This window comes from Octopus bimaculoides, chromosome 9 (assembly GCF_046866305.1).
Source record: "Octopus bimaculoides isolate indiv1 chromosome 9, ASM4686630v1, whole genome shotgun sequence".
Taxonomy (NCBI): Eukaryota; Metazoa; Mollusca; class Cephalopoda; order Octopoda; family Octopodidae; genus Octopus; species Octopus bimaculoides.
The window spans coordinates 66,222,579-66,250,078 of NC_142936.1; the positions used below are offsets into that span (position 1 = coordinate 66,222,579).

Here is a 27,500-nt window from a genome sequence, read left to right on the forward strand (position 1 = left end):
CCTAAAGTCGATGAACAATTTCACACAATTAGAGAAAAATAACCTTCATTAATTTTTTTTAAACAACGTCACCCCAAACGGAAGTAATCTAGCTCCACTTTTGACCCAAATCATGCAAAATTCTAGTGGCGGGGTTTCATAATGCTTACTCAAGTTTTTACCAAATTTGTTGTGCTGGCTTAATGCAATGCAGAAGCAGTATATATGAAATTTCAGCTATCAAGTTTAAGTAGTTTAGGAGTTATAGAGGTTTTAAATTGTTTCCACTTAGGCTCTACTTTAGGAAATATCCTCTTCCTCTCCTTTTTATTTCTGTGACGCGAAAACCTCTGACTATATTAATACTGCTTCAGAAGAGTAGGCTTATCCAACTAGAGTATCTAAAATAATGTCTCATAAGACAAGTGCTTGTGTCACTCCTGGATGAAGAATTTCGTGCAATTTCATGACTCATATAAGAAAAGAAGACCTGTTCCTCTAGAAGGGCATTCTTTGGAAAACAACTGCGAGATACCAATGAAACTTCAAATTGTCGGTCGCTACCTGTTCCTTGAGGTAGCATCAAACGAAGGAAAGAAAAAATGAAATTTCGGAAGAAGTAACTTTTTGTATGGCAAAAGAAGTTAAATTTGCCATATTTATCAATTCAAAATGTGCAAGCAAATGTAGAAAATTGCTGAATGTCAACGATAAATGTGTCAAACGAGGAAAATACGATTCATTGAAAGGAATTTTTGACATCACAAAGGAAAACGGTGAATAGTTGTGCAGTGAGGATAGAAGGTTATATTATCTTCAAATTGAAAGCAAAGGACAGGTTGGGTATGAAATTGGAAAAACAAACAGTTCCAAAACTATCCATCCATGTAAAAGAACATAAGTGTCCTTAATGCCAACTTCAACCAGAGCAGCTTCAGTGTTATCATCAACGTCTGAAGCAGAGACTGAAAGTGCATGCCAAGTGTCCGAAAAATGAGATGAAGAATCCATACAAACAAGGAGGAAGTATAGCAAAATTGGAACTGCAACCAAGTTAGTACTATCTTGCACGCTATCAATCCCAAAAGCAGCAACAGTTTGTCGACAATTATCTCAAGATGGAATCAATGTCGAGACTCCTTCCCAACCTGGTATTTGCAGATCGACTATCAAAGAAACTGTTAAACGAAAAAAGAAAATGAGAAAACTCTGCATTTAGAAAACTGGACATTGTATTTTCATGGTAAACGTGTTGATGACATAGAATAACAAGTGCTAGTTTTTAAGAATGAACAGCATCATATCAAATGATGCACCTTTCATCATACGCATTACCAAACAGCAGGCATCTCAGGAATCTCATAGAATGAATCCTCCGAACCTAAGTGATAACAGAACTAGTAGTTATGCTGACTCTATCAGGAAGCTTAGTTCTGAAGAGATTTGATTAATACTCACAGTTTTGGTCACTAGACTCTCTTAAATCATTGAAGAGATTTAAGTTTTACAACGAACATTCACCCGTAAAATAAGTTCAGTTAAAAACCTTAATTATTGGGAATGTTTGAAAGTTCTGCGTCTCTACTCTCTTGAACACCGAAGACAGAGATTTACTATCGTATACGTATGGAAAATCCTTGATGGGCATATTGCAAACTTAGGTATTAGAGGACATTTCAATGTACGAACTGGTAGATACTGTCAGTTTCGAAACATACCATCTTCGAAACCACGTGCAAAAGCACTCTATTGTACCAGTCTGATATTTAGAGGTCTTGAATTGTTCAAATGACTACTTAAAAAGACACTGGATAAGCTCCCAGCGCCGGTACCACACCGGCCAACCATTTAAGGATACACTCAGGGAAGATCAGCTGCTACAGAATCGTAGACAAATTTCCAGCCATAAAGCCACAACAAAAACGTAAAATAAATTAAGGCGGTGTTCATGAATGGCTGCAGTACTTCGACTGAAACTACTACAAGAATAAAAGAATATCTAGTTTTCCGAATCCATGGGTTATACATAAGTTACATCGAATTTCATGCTCAGATACTGCAGTAATCGTACGCGCTAGTATAGTGGACGACGTATGATCCTGGCCTTCTTCAGGAACATTAAACATTATTCGGATGATTGCCGGATCGTGATGGGTGTATAGTACAAGCCCGTTGGATTTCTGCATTGTCCGAGAATGAAAACCTGACGTAGCTCATGCATAACCAATTCATGTATTAAATGATATCTATTTCTCGCTGAATTGTGCTGTGTTTCTTCTTTCGCTGATCCTGTTATAAATCGTTATAAGCAACAGTAACATCCACCCCTAGGGGTCAGCCACACTTAAGTGGCAATATACTACACTTTATATATATATATATATATATATATATATATATATATATATATATATATATATATATATATATATATATATATAAAAGTATGTATGTATGTATAAAATGGAACAAAAACGCAATAGAGGAAAATAAAACATCCGGACAGATAGTCGATACAAAGACGGACAGGAAAAACAACAATTAGAGGGACAGGAAAAAAAGGACTGTTCATTCATGGCCTTCTCTCGTCAGTCAAGCTAACAGATGTCCTTACAGTTTCGGGCAGTTACACCTGAGACTGTTCGATCTGGTTGCCTCCCCCACAGAGTTTAAGCTAAGAGTATTTAATTGTTTGTTATATATATATATATATATATATATATATATATATATATATATATATAACGATTGCATAAATATGGTGTATAATCGCATTGCATAAGATAATTTACATGAAGTATTGTGCCATCATGGGAAAATACATTCATGTACATATGCATACAAGATAGGTAGGGTTTTAACATTGTTTATTGTTCAAAAACATTCAGCCATCTTAAAAAGAAAAGATAAGGATACGTTGCATAATAATTTGTCGACGTTTTGTTTCTGAAAATACAAAACCGAGTCTATAAAGAAGAACAACAGTGACAAAAATACATGCATAATTAGGAAATATGTCATAGCATTCATGGAAATATATAAATAAATTTAAGAATGAAATAAGATTTGTTTTATATATAGCATTGCACTAGAATCATAGATAAGAATAGAATAGAAGTATAAGATTTACGCCATTTGGTGTTGCATAACTTTGGTAATCAGGCATAATAATAATAATAATAATAATAATAATAATAATAATAATAATAATAATAATAACAATAATAATAATAATAATAATAATAATGGTAAAGATATATCAAGCAACAATAGCAGGGTAAATAGGAAGACTAAGGTTTAACAAAAGGAAACATGATATACTATCTTCATGCTACATACACAGACAATTACCCATCCACAACATATACGCACATACGAACATGCACGCACACATACACACACATACACGCACTCACACACACATGTATATAGTTATACATTCACACACTCATACATATATGTATGCATATTTAGATATGTTGTATTCTCCACTCCAAAACGTGCATGATTAATTTCTTGAAATGGCACTTGGATTATATCTATTAGGCATGGAAGAACTGAACAGTGTGATGCTAATCTACTTGGTGAAATGTTCTTAGGCCTCGTTTTGAAAATATTTTGTACATACAGACTACAAGTACTGTGAATGACACTGGTTTTCGAACTATATTTAAAAACAGTTTTATTTAGGAATTCCAAAACATATATGCTAGCACATTATATGTTTGTACACCCCGTGTCAAGATATGTTAAAGAGAATATGTTCATGCCGCGTAATTTAGTGCATTGTACTGAAGATTTGGTCTGTTACTTTTATACAATATACATTTATACCTTAAACCTGTAAACATTTCTGGACTACATTTATCATCCCGTTTATCACTCTTTTCAATTTCTTCCACCAGGATTCCCTGACCAGTTGAATTTAAATGGACTGAGATTTCTAAATGAATTTCCTTTTCACGGTGATGACCTGTAGCTCAGTGACGTTTGATCTGAATTGCAGAATGAACCGCGTAACATACAAGCAACTGGAAGACTGCACCTTAAGTGATAACTTATCGTTGTCTGTGCAGCCAAAACATTGTTTCAAAATGCCTCTTCTTTCTATTTACAGGATATCATAAAGAAAAGTCAACTGACAGTTAGAGGCGACAACACTGATATTGACGAGTGTTTCATTGAGTATCGAGGTCGAATTAAGCCTAACTTACTATTGTAACCAAGATATAGGTGGTCTCTTCCAAGTACATCTCTGTTTTTCTAAATGGTTCAGTTAAGTTTTATTGGGTAACGATTTGTTTCAGGCTCCTTTACTTTTGGCAATAACGTGGACATTGAAGTTTTTGTGAAATTGTATGCTATCAATAATGTCCCGTATATGTCTCCATCTACAAATTCAGAATTGTCTTTTCGTTCCCAAGTGAGAAGCAACCAGCCAATCTGATATTAAACTTCAAACGTGGGTGTATAAATAGCTCATGTAAACTGCAAAGATATGATATTATTCTATATCATACCAATGCCAATCAAAAGAAAAACATAACTACTCGACATTTCATATCATATTTGTTTAAATACCAGCGAAAGTATCTTCCTGCTGAACAAAAATGGCAGCTAGATTTATTTATATGTTACCAGATGAACTTACCATAATCGTTGCAGACTGCAATCTTGAAACGCCGTGCTGTGTATTTCATAAAATGTCAAACTTTATTACGAGCTGTACATTTTTACCGTTTCCCTTTATATTACCTTTTAGACAACATTATAAAATGCAAATATTCTAATGCGACATGCAGCTAGAATATAAATATCAGACATATCACTATCTATATTTTTACTTATTTTGTAATATATATATCTTTTATCTCTAACGTAAAAACAGTGTGTACTCGCTGTGAATAATGTTTTAAATTGTTACATGCATTGCCTATATCTAAAGGGTTGGCAGATTCGTGTATTCCTTTAGGCGATTAAGGTTTATTAGAAAACCTTAAAACTATGTTAGTAACATACAAAGAGGTGCTGATAGGGTATTCTGGAAGTGCAGCAAATTACAAAGGTTTTTGTTTATGCTATGAGCATTCATCGCTATTGTGTTTGCTGTAATAGTCCAGTGTTAGATATGTTACTCAGTCTTAGTTCGTTCAAACTTGTAAACGTCTATGAATTATTAGCTACGTGATATCATGCTTATACGTTTCGTGATGTCATGCTTATTAGTTTTCTGATACATTGTTATTTTCATTGAATCGTCGAGTAGAGTTATGATACTGCTAATTATTTCTGTACTGAGACTGATGAATTATACCTGTCATATTTAAATATATAATGTTCACGTATATCTTATACAAATTTGATATTTTGCTGCTCTACTAAGTATCAACGGTGGTTAAAGAGGAATTGGTCATCTATTATGGATTAGTTTCCGTGTATTCTTATATGAAACGAATCAAAGCACGTTTAGGCCTCTTCCTCATCATCATCACCATCATCATCATCATCATCATCATCATCATCAGCATCATCATCATCATCAGCATCATCATCATCATCATCATCATCATCATCATCATCGTTATCATTATCATTATCATCCTCGTCGTCGTCGTCGTCGTCATCACCATCATCATCATCATCATCATCATCATCATCATCATCATCATCATCATCACCACCATCGTCATCATCACCATCGTCATCGTTGTTGTCGTCTTCGTGATCATCATCAACGCAAGCTTCAAGAACCAAATGAACGTAGTCGTAGATCAGGACCAGAAATTTCGGACTCGTTGTGTGGAAGCCATTTCCGTAGTATGGTGTTGGATGTGTCGATGGAAGTGAAGAGAATCATTAGAGCCTCGGAGAAAATACCTTGACTTATTTACTTCCAACACTATACGTTACAATTCCGACGACGTCGTCTTTCCATTTCATTGTTCAGGCTTAGCAGCATTTAGTCTACTTCCACGCTCTGAATTCAAATGCCGTCGACATCGGCTTTGCCTTTCATCCTTTCGAGGTTACCATAATAAGTACTATTTAATCCCGGGATCAGTGCAATCAACTTTCCTCACTCGTCCGAAATTGCTGGCCTAGTGCCAGAAATTTGAAGCCATTAATATTACTATCATGCCATTATTTCACTCCTCAGAGCTCTTGATTTTAGTTTCTCCGGCTAATTCTGTAAGAGCGGACAACAATCTGTTGCCAAGCGTCCCACATAGTTTTTTTTCACAATATTTAACACTTAGGTACTAACCCCAAAATACTCGCTGTCCCCAATGAATCAGTTCTCTGAGAATGTTCCACCCTCATGCTAACTCCAATTTCTGCAATAAAAAATCTTTCTCAAAACTCGTTGTTAATGCTCCCATTGTCCCTACTGGGACGGTAGTTACTCCCTTCTTTGCCCACACTCGTGCAATTTCCTTTTTTAGTAGATCGTACTTTTATTTCATCTTTTAGTGTTGTCCTTGTTGTTGTTGTTATTATTATTATTATTATTATTATTATTATTATTATTATTATTATTATTATTATTATTATTATTATTATTACTACTATTATTATATTTATCATTATTGTTATTATTATTAAGGAGGTGATCTGGTAGAATCGTTAGTGCGCCGGCAAAGTGCTTAGCGGCATTTCGTTCGTCTCTACGTTCTGAATTCAAATTCTGCCGAGGGCGAATTTGCCTTTCATCCTTTCGGGATCGATGAATTAAATACCAGTGAAGCACTGGCATCGATGTAATCGACTAGACTCCTCCCGCAAAATTTTAAAATCATCATCATCATCATCATCATCATCATCATCATCATCATCATCATCATCACTAATAATGACGTTGCTTGATTTATGTGTTTTGCTATAATATTCGAAAAATTTGTTTTATTTGTTAACTAGACTATAAAATATACACTTGACTATTTCTATAACTATTCAGACTATCATAACAAGTTAAGTTCCTTAAGAAATTTACTACATAATATATTCCATAAATCTACTGTATTTTAATTACAGACATATCTAAAATATACGTATAACTTCTAAAATGAAAAAAATATACAAATTTAAATTGAATAATGCAGGTGCCCTCCTGGCAAAGGAATATTGCCGAGTAGGAAACATAAGACATGCAGAAATTGGTGCATGGAATCTAATTTATGATAGACTAATATTCCGTGCAGTTCCAGTGATGGGTACTCACGTCACTCCCAGAATCTGGGCTCTTGATTAAACCTTTGCCATCTTTACCCATTCTTTTCTGTTAGTATGGTGCCACCAGGTTTAGGAATAAATAAAACATGACAGAAATCTTAAAACACATTTACAAAGGTTAAACAGACATCAGGTTAGGTTTGCAAGCAATATATATATATATATAGAAGGTCATTTCACAAAGGTAACAAGTTGCAACGTTTTACAAATTCACAATATGAGGGAAATGCAAGCAGTTAAACAATTTGGCACTTAGGAAAAACACAATACTGGGTGTGGAATTGAAGGGATAAGCATAGGATACAGAAAAACACCAACGTTCATAGGGAATGCAGAAAGATAAGACATAAACAGTCAAAGTGTTTAAAAGAGAAAATTTATCAGCGATTAAAAAAAAAAAATAACACAACATTCTCTTTTTCTTAAACCCATGTATATATGGGTTCTATCTTAAGGGGAAGTGATTATTTCCAGATTAACAGGATTCAAAATAAATTATTTTCTTTCGTAAGTAATTTTTCCTTTCAGCGAGTCAAAACATATTACGATTATATTATTTTATAAATAATAACTTACTAAACATTTTCTAGATATGATGACATAAACGTGCAGATATATTTGTCACAAATATTCTGTAATTTGTTCTCCAGTAGAAGATGAACTAAAAAATCTGGAATAAAATGTCTCCCTTCTCATGCCAACGAGGCAACCTCAACGTGGTTACTCTATCTACTTGAAACAACAGCCATAACTTGGTTCAAGAAACTACGAGGGCACACGGCACTAAGAAGGGCGAGAGAAAATCTCGTCAAAGTGTCAACTGGTACCCATATTGGGAGAATATCAGGCTTCACAGGCATCAGGCTACACCTATACCCTCATTGGGTTACAAATTCGTAAGGAATGCTTTGAAATATGACTGTTTATGAACCTCATATATTTGAATTCATGTAGTTTAGAAGCCGAGCATGAATGATTGAATATTAATGTTAAGTTTCTGTATCAAGTTAGTGCAATTCAGATTTGATTAGAAATAAATACCAGTAATTATATGTCAGACTATTAGACCCTGCCTTTTTCTCTAAAACTTAGATTCCTTTGTTGTTAAGCAGCAGAAAGAAAATCAATATGATTATAGCAAATTTATCCTGATGTGCAAACTTTATACAGCTACTATCACACAAACAATTCTATACACGCACACAAATGTGCATGTATAGATATATATGTATGTGTGCATGCATGTATGTATGTATGTATATATATATGTGAGCGGGTGTATGTGCACGTGTCTGTGTGTGTGTACGTATATATATATATATATATATATATATATATATATATACACGTTATATATAGTTGTGTGTGTGTCTGTATATGTACGCATGTGTTTTCATGTATTTGCGGATGGCTTTGGAGGCAGATATGCAAGTTTGCGCGAGTGTGTTTGTGTTTGTGTGTGCGTGTGTGTGCGTGTGTGCGTGTGTGCGTGTGTGTGTGTGTGTACGTGTGCGTGAGTGTGTGTATATGTGTGTATGGCGGGCGTTGTATATGTGCATTTGTGTGCGTGTGCTTTGCTATCATAAAACTTCCTACTGAAACCTATCAATGTTCGATCGGAAAACCGGTTTTCTGCTCTGTGTGCTAGAAAAGAATGTACATCACTTAGGTTATTCATATAGTAAAATGTGATTTTTCTCTAGACGGCCTATAGATCCATGGGAATTATAATAAAATTTGGGAAACAACTGAAGGGCTGGGGATAAAATGTAAAGGAACAGTAATTAGATTTAGCACAAATCTTTACTTGCATCGTGATAATAATAACATTTCATGTCAGTTATCCGTTATACAGACGAGCCGATCAACTGAATTTGCCGTAATATAAGAAGACTAGTGATATACAAAAGAAACAAAGAGAGCATAAAAAGAACTTCATTTCTTATTATGACAAGAGTTTTACATGGAAATACTGACTGCAGAACATTTAAAGGCGGTTTGTACGATTATACATTTAGTAAATACTTTATATCAAAATAATTTCCAATAGAAATAGTTCTGAAGAAAGGAGTGTTTGAATAATATTATACGAAAACGAGAAAAATTGAATTGAAATATGTATTGACCCTTTTGTTATCAAAAGATTCTTTAGCTAAGTCTTGAAGTTGTCGCAAAAAGTTTAATGTGTAAGGAACATAACATTGAAAATATCCAACGAAATGGCAGGAGCTTTTCTTCATATGCAGACATCATAACAAATTTTTGTTTCATAGCTCGACATATTGCAAAAATTAAAATTTGTAATACTTGTAACTAGAGAAGTGGCAATAAAATGTTGATCAGCATAGGGTTATACTTTAAGCCAAGACATCAACGGAATATGATCTAAAATGTTTCTGATACTAGAAAGCAATTACCATACGTACACATACACATGAAGAAGTATAGGTGCACTCACACGTTAGTATGCATAGAAACGTGTGTATCTGCATAGAGGTTTATCTATCTATCTATCTATCTATCTATCTATCTATCTATCTATCTAGCTAGCTAGCTAGCTAGCTAGCTAGCTACTGGTGTATGGATGTATTCTATGTATTCTCTCCCCCTCCCCTCCCCTCCCTCCCCTCCCCCTCCCCTCCCCTCCCTCCCCTCCCCTCCCCCTCCCCTCCCCTCCCCTCCCCCATCTCCCTCCCTGGGTAGATTTCTGGTCTAAGGTTCTCAAGGCTGTGCTCCAGCGTGTATGAAGTCCGTTGATTGAAATAGGCAAAAGACAAAAGGTATATGTTCATATGCATATATTCATATGCATATTCATACACACACATATGTGCGTGTGTGTGTGTATAAATATGTCCATTTTGGGGCGCGCACGGATATATATATATGTGTGTATGTGCGTGCGTGTGTGCGCGCGCGCACACACAAACACACACACACACACACAGAGGAAAACATTTTGATTCCCATCTTGCAGTAAACGAACTGTTTCCTTGTGTTACTCCAATACCATTAGAGGTCAAAATACTCGAATAACCTCGTTCACCATATTAATAGAGTAACAGGTCACATGTCAGTGCGCTAAATATACATAAAAAATAACAGTTGCAGTCATGTATGAGACAATGAACCGTATTAGTAATGTCTTGTCCGCTCGAGGTCGTTTCACTTTCTTATTTTAGTTATTCCTGTACATAACATTTTATTTCATGTTTATATGAAGCTGAAATTACATCGTATAAAATTGTTAAGTCGGTGAGATATCTTTATTACGCTATTTTAATGTGTGATCGTATTGTGGAATCGAGGGTAGCTGTTGGGGGATTTGAAAAGTCTGAATTTCAAGGAATAAATTGGATTCGATTGGATTATATTGCCTATGTTTAGTCCACCGCAGGACGTGAACCTCAACATGTTCTCTCCGACCATGGTCTGATGTGGAGACTGTTAAACTGAGCTCGAGATCATGCTAGTTTGATGAACTTACTCAGCCATACTAGTTCTACATGGCTTGGCAGAAGGATGCAATTTTTATACTCTTACTCAGGAGTAGTTAAGTCTATTACATCGAACCCAGTACTCAACTGGTACTTTATTTTTCATCAACCCCGAAATGAGGAAAAGCAAAATCTTCCTCGGCAGAATTTGAACTTAGAACCTAAGGGCGGACGAATTACCGCTAAGCATTCCGTACGGCGTGCTAACTACTCTGCAAACTCACTGAATAAGCATAGATATATATATATACATATATATTAAATTTAAAACTCACCCGTATTTTTATAGCAGCTGTATTGGATTAAAACCCATTTCCCCCCATAACTGCTTCGTTTCCTAAAATCCAGCATAATCTTAATGATTTTAGCACATATTTACTGAAATATGCTTCGGGTGAGACAGTACATTTATTGAGTGTCTGCATATAACCTTTAGTTGAGGTGCCGCTCGCACAGTTATCAGAATCAGGTGTGTATATGAATATGTACTCATACATTTGTATAAATAAGTAATGAAGGAGCATTGCTTGTGGAAAGGGTATTGCGCTCACTACCGAAAGATTGCGGTTTCAAATTCTGGGGCAAAACACTACATCTCACTTTGCTCTGTAATCACTTCGTGTTGTACACCATGTACCTGTTCAGGCAAAGTACAGTAAAAACAGGTTGTTTATCAAGAAAGAGAGACTACAAGTATCACTGCATAAACTCATTTGTCATACAAAGACAATGTCACTCTATCGCATCAGTAACTAACATTCTTACTGTAGGTGGCTATTTCAACTGATTTACTGGATGATTTATATTTGTGTCTAGATATATATGTATATACATATATATACATATATATATACTATTAATACTACGCATTATGTGTCATTTCAGATATACGTGTAATGAATCCTTTAACAATGAAGTGTATCTTCAAAAGACTTATGTTTTAGCATCATATAATGTGATTCTTCATCATTCTACAATTGGTACCTTCGATTTCGGTGTTGTTTTCTTTATACGATTCTGTAAATGCATTACTACAGACAATCTGATATCATTTTCAATTCCATATGATCTATTTTGAGGTTAATCTATATTGCGAATAATATGGTATGATACAAACACTGTTAAGATGTGTCCTGGTAGAGAAAATGAGACATTCTGTGAAAATGGACCATTATTTAATATAAGGTTTACAAATTTTCCATCATTCTAAACCCGATTTCATGGTGATTAGTTTTCTAAACCGATTGGGGATACCAGAGAAGAATGGTCGTCATATAATTAGTCAGCTGAAATACGCTAGAGTTTCAAATTCCCTTTCCAAACCTACCACAGAAATGGAATTCAGTATATTCAATCACAAGAAATATTCCGACAATATCCACTTAAGTCAGCTGAAACTGGTTGCTTACAGTAAGAATCTTGGTCACTGATGCGATGGTGTGACGTTGTCCTCATATGACAAACGAGTTTATCGATTGATTTCTGTTAATATAATAATTCAACCATATGCATTCTGAATAACCGTATATACAGAAATTACACAGCTACATGGCTTCGCAGTTTCACTTTGTATTCACTTTGCATTTGTCAAATTTTGTCAACGCCATTAAAGATATCTGAAGATGCGCGGCCTAGAGGTTAACGTATTGAGTAGACGATCATAACATTGTGGTTTCGATTCTTAGAGCGAGCAATGCTCACTGAGTGTTTGAAGAATGCACTTTATTTCACGTTGATCAAGTCTACTCAGCATGATATCACGACCAGCTGAGTCCTTGTAAACCCTTTCTCCTTCCTGTTGTCACGTTCTGGACTTGTCACTACGTCAAAGAGTGGAAGAATCAGAAAGGCATATATGTCTACTCGCAACTACATAGCCACCTAAAACAATTAGCATGATAGATGCATTACGCGGGCGTGTGATGTACATGTTTTACTCGGCCCTGAGGATAAGAGGTTTGGCACTTCCATTCAAAATGATAATGCCGTACGTTCAATTTTCTGACCCTGCAAAGCGTTGAGTCCTTGGTCAAGGCACTTCATTTCACTCCGTTCCAGTCAAACTAGCTAACTGAAATTTAGTATAAGAGTAGTGGCGCAGCGAGTTGTATCTCTCTCTGTCTCTGTCATTGTCTGTCTGTCTGTCTTTGTCTGTCTGTCTGTCTTTGTCTGTCTGTCTGTCTTTGTCTGTATGTATGTCTCTCTCTCTCTCTCTCTCTCTCTCTCTCTACTTCTGTCTGTCTTTCTTTCTACCTCCAGATGTCACAATTCGAAATTGGATCTTGATCAGAGAATAGAAGATCTAAGAGGGTGTTTATTTCTTCTTGTGACTACAAAGACACCAAAAAAAAAACAAAAAAAAAAAACAATTAGCGAACGCTAATTACATCTTACAATGCCACACCTGTTTGTGAGTAACGGCTGGCTTTACTATAAAAATCTAAAACTAATTTAAAGTGTCTTCACGTAAAAAACTGTCGCTCAGTGATGAGAAAACAAAACTGAATCCTTGAAACGTGTTGCCAGTGATATGAAACAGTCAAAAGATAATATCCTTATAGCAATAAAAAGAAGCTACTGAAGCGGATTAGCCTTATGGCTATAAACAGTATTGGGGGCTTACTGAATCTAACCCTTAAAAAAATATATTTACAACCTCATTTTGATAGAATATGAAGAATAAAAGAAAAAAACTCTTTGAAAAGTGAGAATTCTGCATATCTGCTTTGTCCATGGATCCGCATCTGTTCAATTTGTTTTTTCGTTTTTGGCTTCTTGTTGCTGTTGTTGTTGTTGTAATTATTATTATTATTATTATTATTATTATTATTATTATTATTATTATTATTATTATTATTATTATTCAGTAGTTTTATTTTTCTAATGTGCTTTCACTTCACTACCGAGTGCAGCTCTGTGTGCCTTGGGTATGTGCTGTGGTTTGCTGTGATGCTCTTATGGTTACTGTATTGAAAGTGTTTTGCGTAGGATGTGTGCAGTGCCCAGTAGTACAATTTTCTGTATGTTATATATATTTGTAAGTCCTGGTGTTTTTGTTATGTATTTGTCTGAATATTTTTTTTATTATACCTAAGGCGCCTACTATGATAGGAATTGTTTCTGTTTTTAGATTCCACATTCGAGTTTATTATTATTATTATTATTATTATTATTATTATTATTATTATTATTATTATTGTAATTGTTGTTGTGGTTGTTGTTATTATTACTATTATTATTATTATTATTATTATTATTATTATTATTATTATTATTATTATTATTATTATTATTAATAATAATAATAATAATAATAAAAAATCCAAATATATGGTACCCTAGGCATAACACCTACATGAACTTCTAACTTGTTGTCTCTTGAGGTCTCTGGGTGAGACTTGGATCCAACTTATACAAATGCAAAACAAAAGTCAAACATAAAATAATAATAATAATAATATTTTAAGATTGAAGTTTCTCTTCACAACGGTAAAGAAACAAAACGAAGAGCGCGACTGTTATTGGCAATAAATAGAGATTGATTCTGTTTATTAAAATGAAAATGAAACGAATGAATAATATTTCGACACTTTGTGTGCCTTCTAGAAGTTCAAAATATAAAATTAAATTTAAAGATGAGGAACGCTGAAACATTCAAAATTAAACCGGAATAACTGCGTTTGTTTCCAAGTAAAACTACGTCATCAGTCTTCGGTCTTTCACAAAAAGTAGCAGAAGGAAGGCACACGAAACCGATTCAGTTGTTTAACGAATGAAAATGCCGTTTTCTCATTTTCCGATTCGTACTTGAATGACAAAATTTTCATTAGGCCAGGGTTTAGTTCAATACTAGCATCCTACGAAAGCAGCAAGGCTGATAAACCAACGGCAAAAAGGAACAAAATACAAAATCTGGAAAATTAGAAAATGAAATTTTTATCCGTTAAACAACTGAATCGGTTTCGTGTGCCCTCCTTCTGCTACCTTTTGTGAAAGACCTAAGATTGATGACGTCATTTTACGCAGTTATTCCGGTTTAATTTTGAATGTTTCAGCGTTTCCTATCTTTGAATTTAATTTCATTTTATATTTCGAACTTGTAAAAGACACACGGAATGTCGAAATATTGTTCATTCGTTTCATTTTCATTTTAATAAACAGAGTCAATCTCTATTTATTACCAATAACAGTCACGCTCTTCTTCTTGTTTGTTTTATTATCATTATTATTATTGATATTATTATTATTGATATTATTATTATTGATATTATTATTATTATTATTATTATTATTATTATTTTTAAGGTGGTGAGCTGGCAGAATCGCTAGCACGCCGGGCGAAATGTTTAGCGGTATTTCTTCCGTCTTCGTGTTCTGAGTTCAAATTCTGTCGAGGTCGACTCTGCCTTTCATCCTTTGGGGGGGTCGATAAGATAAATACCAGTTGAGTACTTCTTCTTATTATTTTTAAGGTGGTGAGCTGGTATAATCAGCCAAAATTTGAAACCATTATTATCATCATAAGGGTGACGAGTTGGCAAAATCGTAAGCATGCTAGATTAAATGCTTAGCGGTATGTATCTTCACCGTCTTTATACTCTGAATTCAAAGTTTGTCTTTCATCTTTTTCGGAGTCGAAGAAATGAGTACAAGCTGACTCCAAGTCTCAACCAGAGACCTCAAGAGATAATTTAGAAGTTCAAGTTTGTGTTATGACTAGGGAGCCATAAATTTCGTTTTGCACAGAGTATTGTTGTAGAGAATGTAAATTAGAAGTTTTAAAAGTAATTTGATTATAAGATGTTAAGATGGCAGTAAGAGGTGTTTGCTGTAGTGTACATTTAGAATTATTATTATTATTATTATTATTATTATTATTATTATTATTATTATTCAGTAGTTTTATTTTTATAACGTGCTTTCACTTCACTACCGAGCGCAGCTCTGTGCACCTTGGGTATGTGCTGTAGTTTGCTGTGGTGCTCTTATGTTTACTGTATTGAAAGTGTTTTGCGTAGAATGTGTGCAGTACCCAGTAGTGCAATTTTCTGTATGTTATATATATTTGTAAGTCCTGGTGTTTTTGTTATGTATTTGTCTGAATATTTTTTTATTATACCTAAGGCACCAACTATGATAGGAATTGTTTCTGTTTTTAGATTCCACATTCGAGTTATCTCTATTTCCAGGTCTTTGTATTTTGAAAGTTTTTCCATTTCTTTTAGAGAAACGTTGTCATCTGCTGGTATTGAAACATCAATTAGAAGGCATTTTTTTCCTTCATGATCTTTGACAACTATATCTGGTCTATTTGCCTTAATTTCTCTATCTGTGTGTATTGGCATATCCCAGAGTATGGTTGCTTTCTCGTTTTCTGTGACCTTTTCTGGCGTGTGTTTATACCATCTTTTTTCTGTTGCTATTCCATAATGTTGGCATAGCTTCCAGTGTATATAGGTCCCAGCTCTGTCGTGTCTGTGAATATATTCCTTCTTAGCCAGGACTGGGCAGCCAGAGATAATATGATTTATTGTTTCTTGTCGATCTCCACATATTCTACAGTTACTTGTTATATTTCTTTTCATTATGTGTTTTTGGTAATTTCTGGTGGGGAGGCTCTGGTCTTGTGCAGCAATTAAAAATCCTTCAGTCTCTGCTTTGAGTCCTGAGCTTCTCAGCCATTGCTGGGATTTTTCTCTGTCTATTTCTTTCGCATTTAGTTTAGCCCAGTATTTACCATGTAGGGGCTTTTTTGCCATCGTTTTATCATGGTCCGTTGCTGTTCTAGTTTTAGTTTGGATTTCATTTGTTTTATAGCTTTTGTTGTTTCTTCTTCTTCTTCTTCGTATTTGTTAGGTAGGTTGATTTCTTGTTTGTATTTGTCAGCTTCCTTAAATACTGAAAACAGTTTTTTGTTTTGCTCGTGTTTTGTGGCTATTTGTATTAGTTTCCCTTGCTTCTGGAGTAGGTATTTTTGCAGTCCTATGGTGGTTATTTTATAATAGTTTTCTAGCTGTATAAGACCCCTGCCACCTTCTGTGCGTTGTATATATAGCCTTTCTATGTCAGATTTTGGGTGGTGCATCCTATATCCTGTCATTATTTTTCTTGTTTTCCTGTCTATTTTACATAGTTCGTTTAGTGTCCAGTTAAGGATGTTGTAGCTGTAGCTTATAACTGGGACAGCTAAAGTGTTGATACCCATTATCTTGTTTTTAGCATTGAGCTCTGTCTTTATTATTATTATTATTATTATCATTATTTTATTATTATTATTATTATTATTATTGTTGTTGTTGTTATTATTATTATTTGGGAATGACAAGCAGTTACCATGTCACCGATGATGTGTAACAGACCAGAAGCGTTGTATGTGTTACTGTCAGAAAGCCAACAATCGGAACGGATACAGCAAAGGATCTGGTCCCCGGTTTTGACATCCCCCTCCCACTAGCCATCTCCTTCGATTGGCGCCTTTTTTATCGACTCTGAAACGAATGAAAGGCAAAGTTGACGGCGGGTGGGATTTGAACTCTGCACAGGAATTGGAACAAATATTGCAAGGTATTTTATCCGCCGCTCTAACCATTCTGCGAATTACTGCTTTATTAATTTTCCTTGATATAGTTTACAAATTAGGTATTAGTAAAAGTAACTAAATGATCAATTTAGTATGAAAAATATTGTCAGACTAAATTAAAGATGGCACAAATTAGAATATTATGTATTATGAGAAATACTACCAGAATTTTGTGCAGCTGTTATGTTTTGTTTTTGATTACCTGAAAATGTGGAATGATTTAGACAATGCATGTGTGTAAAAAAATATTGTAAAACTCTGCAAAAATTTATCTATCTCACAATGAAAACACATACTTGGCTCTATACATACTGGTTGGGCATGTATGTATGTATGTATGTATGTATGTATGCATGTATGTACATCCGTACGTATGTGTGTATATGTATGTATGTATGTATGTATGCATTTATGTACGTGTGTGTGTGTGTATACATGTATATTTGTGTGTACGTAGATCTGTATGAATTTACGTACGTATGTATGTTTTTACGTACGTATGTATGTACGTACTACGTATATGTATGTATGTATGTATGTATGTATGTATGTATGTAGGTATGGTTTTTCTGTGAGTTTTAAGTTCTTAAGCGAGTTTAATCCGGTTACTAACAGGGTATTTTTGTTTGTATGTATGTATGTATGTATGTATCTATCTATCTATATATATATATATGTATGTATGTATTTATGTGTGTGCAGATTTGTATGTTTTATGTATGTATTCTCATGTATATAGTCATATATGTAGACACGCTCCTATATATTTAAATGATAAACTTTTGGTAAGTTTTATAGTTGCAGTGATAGATTGGATCTGTAGTTTTTGAATTAGCTTTCTCCTTTCTGGTTTTGAGAAGCCTAATTTCTTAAGATTGTTATTTAGGCAATGTCTTACATATCCCAGGGCCTCAATAATTACAGGTATAAGCCTGAACTTGTAATCTGAATTGAGTAACTACAAATTTCTCAATAGTCCAGCATATGTGTCCTCTTTTTCACTGATCTTCAGCCTTGTTTGTATGTATGTATGTATGTATGTATGTATGTGTGGCTGTGTGTAAGAAGCTTGCTTCCCAACCACATGCTTTCAGGGTCAGTTTGTAGCGCCTTGGCCGAGTATCTTTGTGTATGGCTCGAGCTGACCATGTACGTGTGTCTTGTGCTTGTGCTTGTCTCACGTTGCCGCTTGATAACCGTTGTTGCTTTGTTTACGTTCCCCCTAACCTAACGGTTCCACTAAAAGAGAGACCGGTATGATAAGACTTTACAAAAAGACAAGTCCCAAGTTAATTTGGTCGAATGCAGCATAATTACTGAAACTAGTAAATGTTAAAAAAAAAGCTGTATATAAGTTTTCATATATGTATGCGTGTACGTATGCTCGTACATATGTAGGAATATATGTATGTACATACGTGTTTAGGAATGCAAACGTTTAAGTATATATGTATTAAGCATGTATGTATGTATTTACGAATACATGTATGCATGTAGGAATATAAGCGTATGTATATATATATATATATATATATATATATATATATATATATGTAGACATGTATGTTTGTATATATATTTGTTGGTATATGCTTAAGTATCAATGTAGAGGTGTATGTATGTATATAAGTATGCGCGATTTTATATATGTATGTACTTAACGTACGGAGCATTGTGTGCATGTCTACATGTTTATACATATGAATATGTGAACATATGCAAGAGTGGGTGCTCGTCGGCTCTGAATAATAATCTAGAAACGAGTTTATAAAGGTAATGTTTTATGTAAAACTGTTTAAATTTATTTCAGAACGATCAAGAGTTTTATATTCAGAACGTGTACCATTTAGCAAATTATGTGTTCAGAGACATTACAAAGAGCACATACTGCTTCTGATGTTTTATTGACTCACTTTGTTTTGTAAAATTATCGTTGGTCTTGTTGTAATAATGTTTACGTAATTTTGTATTATAAATATATTACATAAATATCGTTCCTAGCCATAAATACAAATTGTTTTCCTGATAATATAAATGTGTTTACGTAGAGTGTTATTCATATTTAGTGTTACTTAATTGAATTGCATCCTGTTATGAATTATGCTTGTTGTCTTTCGTTCAAAGTGTTTTGGTGCATCAAAAGCTTTCTTCATAAATGTGTTTATTATATATCCATACTCATATAAATATGCTTATTTTTATATCCATGCTCATATAGATATATTTAGATTGCATCTTATACCTATATGCTCATATCAATATATTTGTAAAATATTTGTACAGATATACTCTCTGTGGGTGTGTGTATATGCCCGTAGATGCATATATAGGCACTCAAATATATATGATGTGTCTGCCTGTCTCTCTCTCTCTCTATATATATATATACCATCACTAGGCGTGTGGCCTAGTAGTTAGGCTGCTGCACACACGGTGGCTAGATTGTGGTTTCGATTCCCAGACCGGGCGGCGCGTTTTGTTCACAAGTAACAATCAATAACTTTCACATTGTTCCATTCCCCTCTCGATCAAGGGAGTGTGTTGGGCGAGACAGCGGGGTGACGTCGTTCGATGGCAAAACAATGTAAAGTGTATTGTGACCAGCGATGTGTAACAACATCTGATGGTCTGGTCGGTCACGTGATCCCGTGACACACACATGTATGTGTATAAATACACACACACACATATATATATATAGGTGTGTGTGTGTAATTGGAAGAAAGCTGTGTGTACCTATATGCATATGTGTGCATACTCGTGTTACGGTATGCCATTGAAAATTTTGCACTTTTCAACAATTCTGAGTTCGATGCCACTGTACCGTAACTTAATCAAGGGTCGCTCTCTCAATAACCCCCAATCTTTACTCGATATTGATTTTATCTAGTGCTAGATTATCCTATGTTTTTTGTTTTCTTCTTTTCTGAGATGATAGAATACTATTTGAGAGAGACATAATTGCTAATTTTAGTAGGCTAATTGACAACATGGACGTGTACTGTTTAGTGTTTTCTCTTGCATTTCGTAACATGTTCAATTCCATTCCAGGAGGAAATAGTGGCTACTGTCTATTGATGTTTGTAAATCATTCACCAGTCTAGGACATGAGGCATATTTGGTAGCTGTCGCACCTAAGCTGTCTGTAGTCAGTGCCGTAATGTAGAATGTGTTGCAAATTACATGTTGGCCACTTATCAGATTGTATATGTTGTATTTGATTTTAGGGTATTTACAGTGTGTTGTGAGATGGACACTTAAACTTCTCTGTTGAGAATGATAAATTCTCAAAGCAGAAAAATTGCAGAAAATTTATTGTACAGATTTGGAAGAATATTAGAACAAAAGAGGAGCGCTTCTGTTGAAAATAGGAAAAAAAAAGCAACGAAATATTTTAACGACAGAGAGAGAGAGAGGTGGAGAGACTGAGAGAGTGTGTGTATGTGTGTGTGCGTGTGCCTACAACTAAAGTAGGATGCCGTAACTTAAGTTACCCGCTTAAAAATCATTTGTAAGGAAGAACGGTATGTGCTAATGAAATATGCTTTCATCTACAATGATTTCAAGTCCAAGCGAAATAATTAGTTACTACCATCTAGATCTTCTCATATTTTATGTCAGTTGCTTCTAGAATATGATGACTGGAAATTTACTTCCTTAGTACTAATCGGTTCATATTTTGGAGGAGATAATTTATATGGCGCACACTACTCACATCGAAAAAGAAACTGATTTAATTGTTCTAGCACTAACATAGGGTTTTACAGGGATGACGGACTTACCGCTCACTACCACATGATACGGTACAGGAAGGACGAACTCAGAAAGATACTAATCAAATCATTTAGAGACTTTGATTTAAAAATCATGATACACAAGCCGGTAGATATTAAACTTTCGAGATGCTACATTAACTAAATACCACTTTAATCCTTAAGAAAATACGTAATTAGGACCTCCAATAATCTGTTCAGATTCATACAAGATTGGTAGGCACATATCAAAACTATCATCAGACAGAAATTTCAAAAAAGTTTACATTGCAATTAGAGTTCGCTTAGCAATGGTTTCAACATCGAGCTAAACTATGGAGAGCAATTAATAATACGTGATAATGAGCGTAAAAATGGAAAAACTATTGGATTTAACTCTCCTCGTAATTGCAATGTATCCACACAGTAACCGCGATCTTCTCCACTCTAAACAGTAGGGACTTCTCTTCTCACAATTATCACAAGGTCTTTAACAAAAGTTAAGGTCAGTTGTATTTTTACGGAATTACACACAGCTAATTACAAGCCCCAAATCTATAAACACCAATAAAGTCGGCAAATACAGATATAATTGCCGAGAAACGACTGGTCGCCCCCTGAATGAAAAATACATGAGCAAACCATAGATTCTGAAGAACGTGTAGTAGCAGTATTATTGATTAACAACACGTTTATGGCTAGATGCACGTAACACGTTCATTCAGAATAAAATAAATATCTCTTGCGAAATATGTTTGTAGGAAAGCCGAACCCCATGATATGATTGAATATTAAAGCAAATCAAGCTTTTGCAGATGGCGTTTATATGTCACTGCAACGTAAGACCTTGACCGTAACTTGTATAATATCTAACAAGGAATGAATATTTCTTGACACGTTTCTATCTAAATTTAACAACCACTCCTTCAAGATTATTCCTGCATTACCAAACTACCAACTCCAAACGACTGAAAGACGACTGACGGACTGACATAAAACTCGATGCATAAAATAAGACGAAATATAAACTTCTACTATCAAATAAAGTAGAGACTCTCCCTTTCTTCCGAAAAAAACCCATCTTTTTACGGACTCCGTAGGATAGAAACAATACTAAAGAAAGCACCTGGAAAACTTTTATCGCAATTAGAAACATCTCGGAAAATTATTTTTCAGAATTATCATTTTCGCTGAGTATTACCTTTGCTAATTATTTTTCATTGTTATTTTGCTAATTATTTTTAGTAATTATTAAACATTTGCTGATACTTTTGGCTATATTTGCTAGTGTTAATAAATTGAGCAACAATGATTTTAAAATTGAGACTAATAAATTCCCTTGTGTAAAAAATGCTTCTTAAAAATGTTATCTTCATTTGCAAGTTACAATACACTCTGCACGACTCGAATGTTGTTCATTAACGAATGAATTAGTGAGATATTCACAGAATCATGATAATGGCATATCTCATCAGAGTAATCCATTCTGTCGCCCGAATAACCGCATGAACGTGAAACATTAACGATACACGAAAGGAACCTATCAGTGACATTTTAATTGTCTCTGAATCTTTATGGTATTATATAGCTATCTACGTATTTTTTATGTAAATTCACACACACACACAGGCACACACACATACACACGCGCGCACACACACACACACACATACACAACTCACATGCACGCACTATGCATGCACGTATATAGGAGTAACGTTGGGGCAGAATTACTTGAATAATAAATATATTTATCTCAAGTTATTTTTATTCATTTTCGGATTTGGACCACACATTCTGAGATGTGTTTGGCACTTCAAGCCCAGAAATCACTATATGTAGTCAGATTCCGTGTTTAGTGGCCCGCCTTATATACAAATTACATACATGGGTATGTATATACTGTATATAACCTCTACATCAGTTTTTAAAGATTTGAGTTGTGATACTTGTAGGTACATTCAATGTAACTATGATATTACAGATAGTGTGTTTGTTCCTTACAACTCTCAACTAAGGAATAGAGTTATCTAATATTCAATGTGTCTTACATACTTAGTATTTTGGTAGCATATCATTATATAGTGTCTGCCTATCTGTTTCTCTCTCTTTCTTCTCTTTCTTCTCTCCCTCTGTATGTCTGTCTCTGTGTCTGTCTGTCTGTCTCTGTGTCTGTCTGTCTGTCTCCGTGTCTGTCTGTCTGTCTCTGTGTCTGTCTGTCTGTCTGTCTCTCTTTGGCATACATTCTCATTTTGTAACAACATACTTTCCGTGAAGCACCCTCTTTTTCTTTCGTTGTAACCCCACCTTTGCCAAGCTTTATATTAAAAGCATCATTAACAATTACCTTACAGGAAATATGGGCAGTGAATGCCACGACAAGGTCTGTTATCAGGAGATATTTCCTGTAAATATATTATAATTATCAAGCGTCGTAGATTTGAGAACAAAATTGTCATTTTGATTAAATGAATTATCACCATTTGTGGAGACAGCACAGTATATACTGCGAAACTTTTGTCTGCGAAACAGATTTAAACCCGGCTGAAGGATAATAACGATGGTAAAACTTTGTATCCAAATTTCAGCTACTCTTAGTAACAAAAACGATCAAAACACTGGATTAAATAGTTCGGGGTACACTTTACCTGAAACTAAAGAATGTAATGCTCATAAGTGGAATAATTTAATTATAAGTCGGTTCGATCAGAGACCTGAAAATAAAAATGAGATAACAACAGCTAGAACAGTTTTATCATAGATTTGATTGATTGGATGAAACAAAATCCAAGAAACCTGGCGGGTAATCTGCGTCGGTAAGACTTGTACTGTTTAGAAAAAGCGACAAAAAGATAACAATGAGTGGCGAGTGAAGTATCCAATGTTTTGGACAGTCCCCTTCGGGTTAAAGATGACAGGAAGTAAGTAAAGGAAAAAACAGTAGAGTTTTACATCCTCTTCTCTTGAGATGCTGTAAAACTCTACTGGTTTTCTGTTATTTCTCTTGTGATCTTGAATAAGAACTCTATCCAAAATATTGGAAATTCAATACCACAGGTATTTTCACTGGTTTAATTATGTCCATCAGAGACATTATGCCTGAAAATAGGTATGGAAAAATCGTAGCTAGAAAACATTTTAACATGAACTGCAAGAAATTAGAATTAAAAAAAAAGAAAACCAACTGTTACTCACCCGCCGGTCCCGAGCAGCTCTCAGTTTGGCTGCTTCCTCCGATATAGGCCTAAATGCACTTTTCCCCCGAAGTTCCTTTAGTACTTTCAGCATGATTATTTTATTTTTGGCCTGAAAATTAGATTTAGAAAAATTAATCAAACATTGATTTTAAAAAATTAGTCGTCAGGTTATAATAAAACAAATTCTATATTAACACTAAACCATACGTGCCGAATTTGTAATTAGAATATATTTTTTCAAATAAAATTAATTGAAAATAAATTCTAATGTAACAATTATTTGAGATAAAACTCTCACACGTTTTCTGTTTATAAATCTCCTCTGTGCAAGAACTTCAACTTGGAATTCGAGCCGTTCCTAATTATATGTCATATCTGAGATGCAACAAAGAATGGACAATCGTTTAACATATCAAACACGTTCACAAACGCATTACAAATACCGAGCAATAGCCCATTAATATTTAGGTCATAACTAATCATATAATACTAGGAAATTCTTTTAATTCTTCCATCATTGTTCTTATAAATTCTGTTTGTCACAGCTTTCAGCCTTCACTCCGGTTCTAATTAGTTTTCAAGACCGATAACTTCAACCGCAGCCTTTCATTCGATCTTTCCTTCATCTTCTCCGTATTTACTCTCATAATCTTCAACATCTCCCCTTCTTTAACTGCCTGTCTTCCTCTTCCTTTCTGTGCGCTTGTCATTTTAGTCTCTCTCTCTCTCTCTCTCTCTCTCTCTCTCTCTCTCTCTCTCTCTCTTTCTCTCTCTCTCTCTCTCTCATATGTAACTTTATATTTACACGAGGTTTTAGTCTTGAACTATTCCTGATTAAACAATAACATTTTCACAAATTTACACGATCGAATGATAGACACATTACCATATACAAGCAGTAAATTCAGCTACAACACAATACAGCAATGTAGTGGGAAATAATTTGACAAGAAAAATATAAAATTAATTACTCAGACTAATGCACATAAAATGGTGTAAACTGGCGGCTATAATAATTAGTAAATATTCTACTTATTCACAACAAGTAGACAATTGCGAACCTTTTCAATCCTCTTACGCCCGGTCATTAAAAATTCACAAAGTTTGATATAACATCTTCACATGGATAGACGTTTAATTAGTTACTCTATATTTAGCCGACACCATCTGACTGCTCTCTTCTATATTGATTTCTTAAATTAGTACAATGCCACGGAATTTGTAAGGAGGTTTAGAGAGAATTGAAGCGGCTCAATACCATGCGTCGAACTTATTTTATCGACCCTTGTATGATGCCTCACTAAGATTGTGATTCAGAACACAGGTGTTAGAATCTAATTATTCTAAAGACGTTTTCCCACAAAAAATGGCAGCGTACCAGCCAGGACACAGCCCTGGCTGAAATAAGGAAAAGTTAAATTAAACGGCTCCATTCTCTAGTTATTCGATAAATTGAATACGGAGACATTTGTTTCATGTCAAGAGTGCATTTCAGCAGAGAAAAATGTTTCTGAAAATTAAATGTTTTTTTTCTTGTTTTAATTTTTTTCTATTCAGGAGAACAAGGTTCTTTGTAACACAAAACATTTCCGTTAAGAAAACAAGTATCTAACTTCTGAAATCTTATCTATGATGTTATATTCTTGCCAATTAAGGTCGATTAACGAGGGATTTTCTCTTTAAATTATACTGAGAATATGATATATTATCATCATGTTACTTAGGCAGGGGCTTTGAAGGCGATAAGAAACGACGTTGAGTTTCGTGTAGTGCAGCTTTGTTACATACAAAATGTAAAAAAAAAAAAAAAAATTCAGATTTAAAAAATAAAAAGTTTAGAGTGAAATTATTGATTAACCTGAAAGATAAATAAATTAAATTGAAAAGATTGACTCGATTGTTACGAACTCAAACATTGCTTCTTCTAGTAACACATCGGCCTGGGTAGATAAACCTCTTTAAAAAGTCGGACTCATCACTCGGGAATTGAGTGAGGGTAGTTATTATGAGCGTCTACACGCCTGTACACTTTGTATTAAACCACTCTACTAGAAAGATATTCAGTATTCAATTAGCAATAAGATTCTACTTCTTGTAGAAAATAACTGATTTCAAACCACCTTGTACCTAAGTGGTGTTTGTTCTCTGAATGAACGATTATCTAGAAAATGATATATTGATTTTTAACGAAAGCACAGAGCCGTACGTTTTGAGGGAGAGGTACAATCGATCGATAATACCTAACCTAGTACTTGATGGACTTATTTTATCGATCCCAGAAAAAAAAAAGGTAGGTCAATTTGACCTCGGTAGAATTTAAACTCAAGGACGAAATGGAATGTAACTAAGTATTGCAAGGTATTAGATAATATAATTAAGAAGCGCATAACTGGTAGTATAACAGAAACGGAGCCCAGAGAATTCATAACATTCGGTTAAATTAAAAATTGGTAGATTAGCAAATGATCATTCGTCCACACATACATACATCCATACACACACATATATATGAGTATATACATACATATAAACACACACACATACATATATATAAATACTTCTACACACTCACACACAGACCCACGCATATAGCATATATTTGCGTGTGTGTATGTAAAGCGGGCGTCATCGCAATTTCCATTCAGTATATTTCATTCATTGTTCAAATGGTAGGCTAAGTTGAAAACACTTATTACAGTGGAGTGAGATCCATTCTGGATCAGCGTTGTTGGGAAGAGTTCTTAACCACATCGTGATACATGCACATCAATATTTGCTTAGGAAATCAATTTTTTCGATCATTAGATAATGTATTCACTAACTATAATTTTTAGAATAATATTGCTGCAAATAACTATAAACAAATGATATATTTATGAAATACCGAGTATAATCGGGCAAATAAATGTAGTTGATGTTTTTCTCGTATTCTGGAGTTCAAAAAGCAGAACATTACAAGGAGATAGAAAAATTCGTATAAGCATAGAAGATTTGAGAGAAGATATTATAATTATTGTGCAAATATACGATACGTTGGTAGTTCATGAAGGAAGGAAAAAACGCAGAGAAACGTTAAGCAATGTAGGGAGAAATAGCCAAATATTTGAATAGAGAAATAACTTTAGAGCTTGTATTTGCTGTCAAATATTGATTGATTTCTATGATAAAACATAACAAAACTTCAAAGGTTTGGGTTAGGTGAAATCACATTTTATATAATTTACATTTTTCAGAAGAGCATTAAATGATTTAAGGAAAACTTTTT

At 34.3% G+C, this 27,500-nt stretch overlaps 1 protein-coding gene across 18 annotated transcripts in view; it reads right to left on the reverse strand.

Annotated features, from left to right (window-relative positions):
- Positions 1-27,500, reverse strand: part of LOC106879147 (voltage-gated inwardly rectifying potassium channel KCNH7) — a 661,705-nt gene that overhangs the window by 421,555 nt on the left and 212,650 nt on the right. For 10 of the 18 annotated variants that reach the window (XR_016243164.1, XM_052970719.2, XM_052970716.2 and 7 more), the window contains exons 2-3: positions 24,234-24,344; positions 7,199-7,255 (exon numbers count right to left, since the gene is read on the reverse strand). Coding sequence is in view for 17 of the 18 variants with exons in the window: in XM_052970719.2 (XP_052826679.1) it covers positions 7,199-7,255; positions 24,234-24,344 (168 nt within the window). In the remaining variant the exon portion in view is untranslated. The remainder of the gene's footprint in view (positions 1-7,198; positions 7,256-24,233; positions 24,345-27,500) is intronic. The other 8 variants (XM_052970718.2, XM_089357617.1, XM_052970722.2 and 5 more) reach the window with 1 other exon arrangement.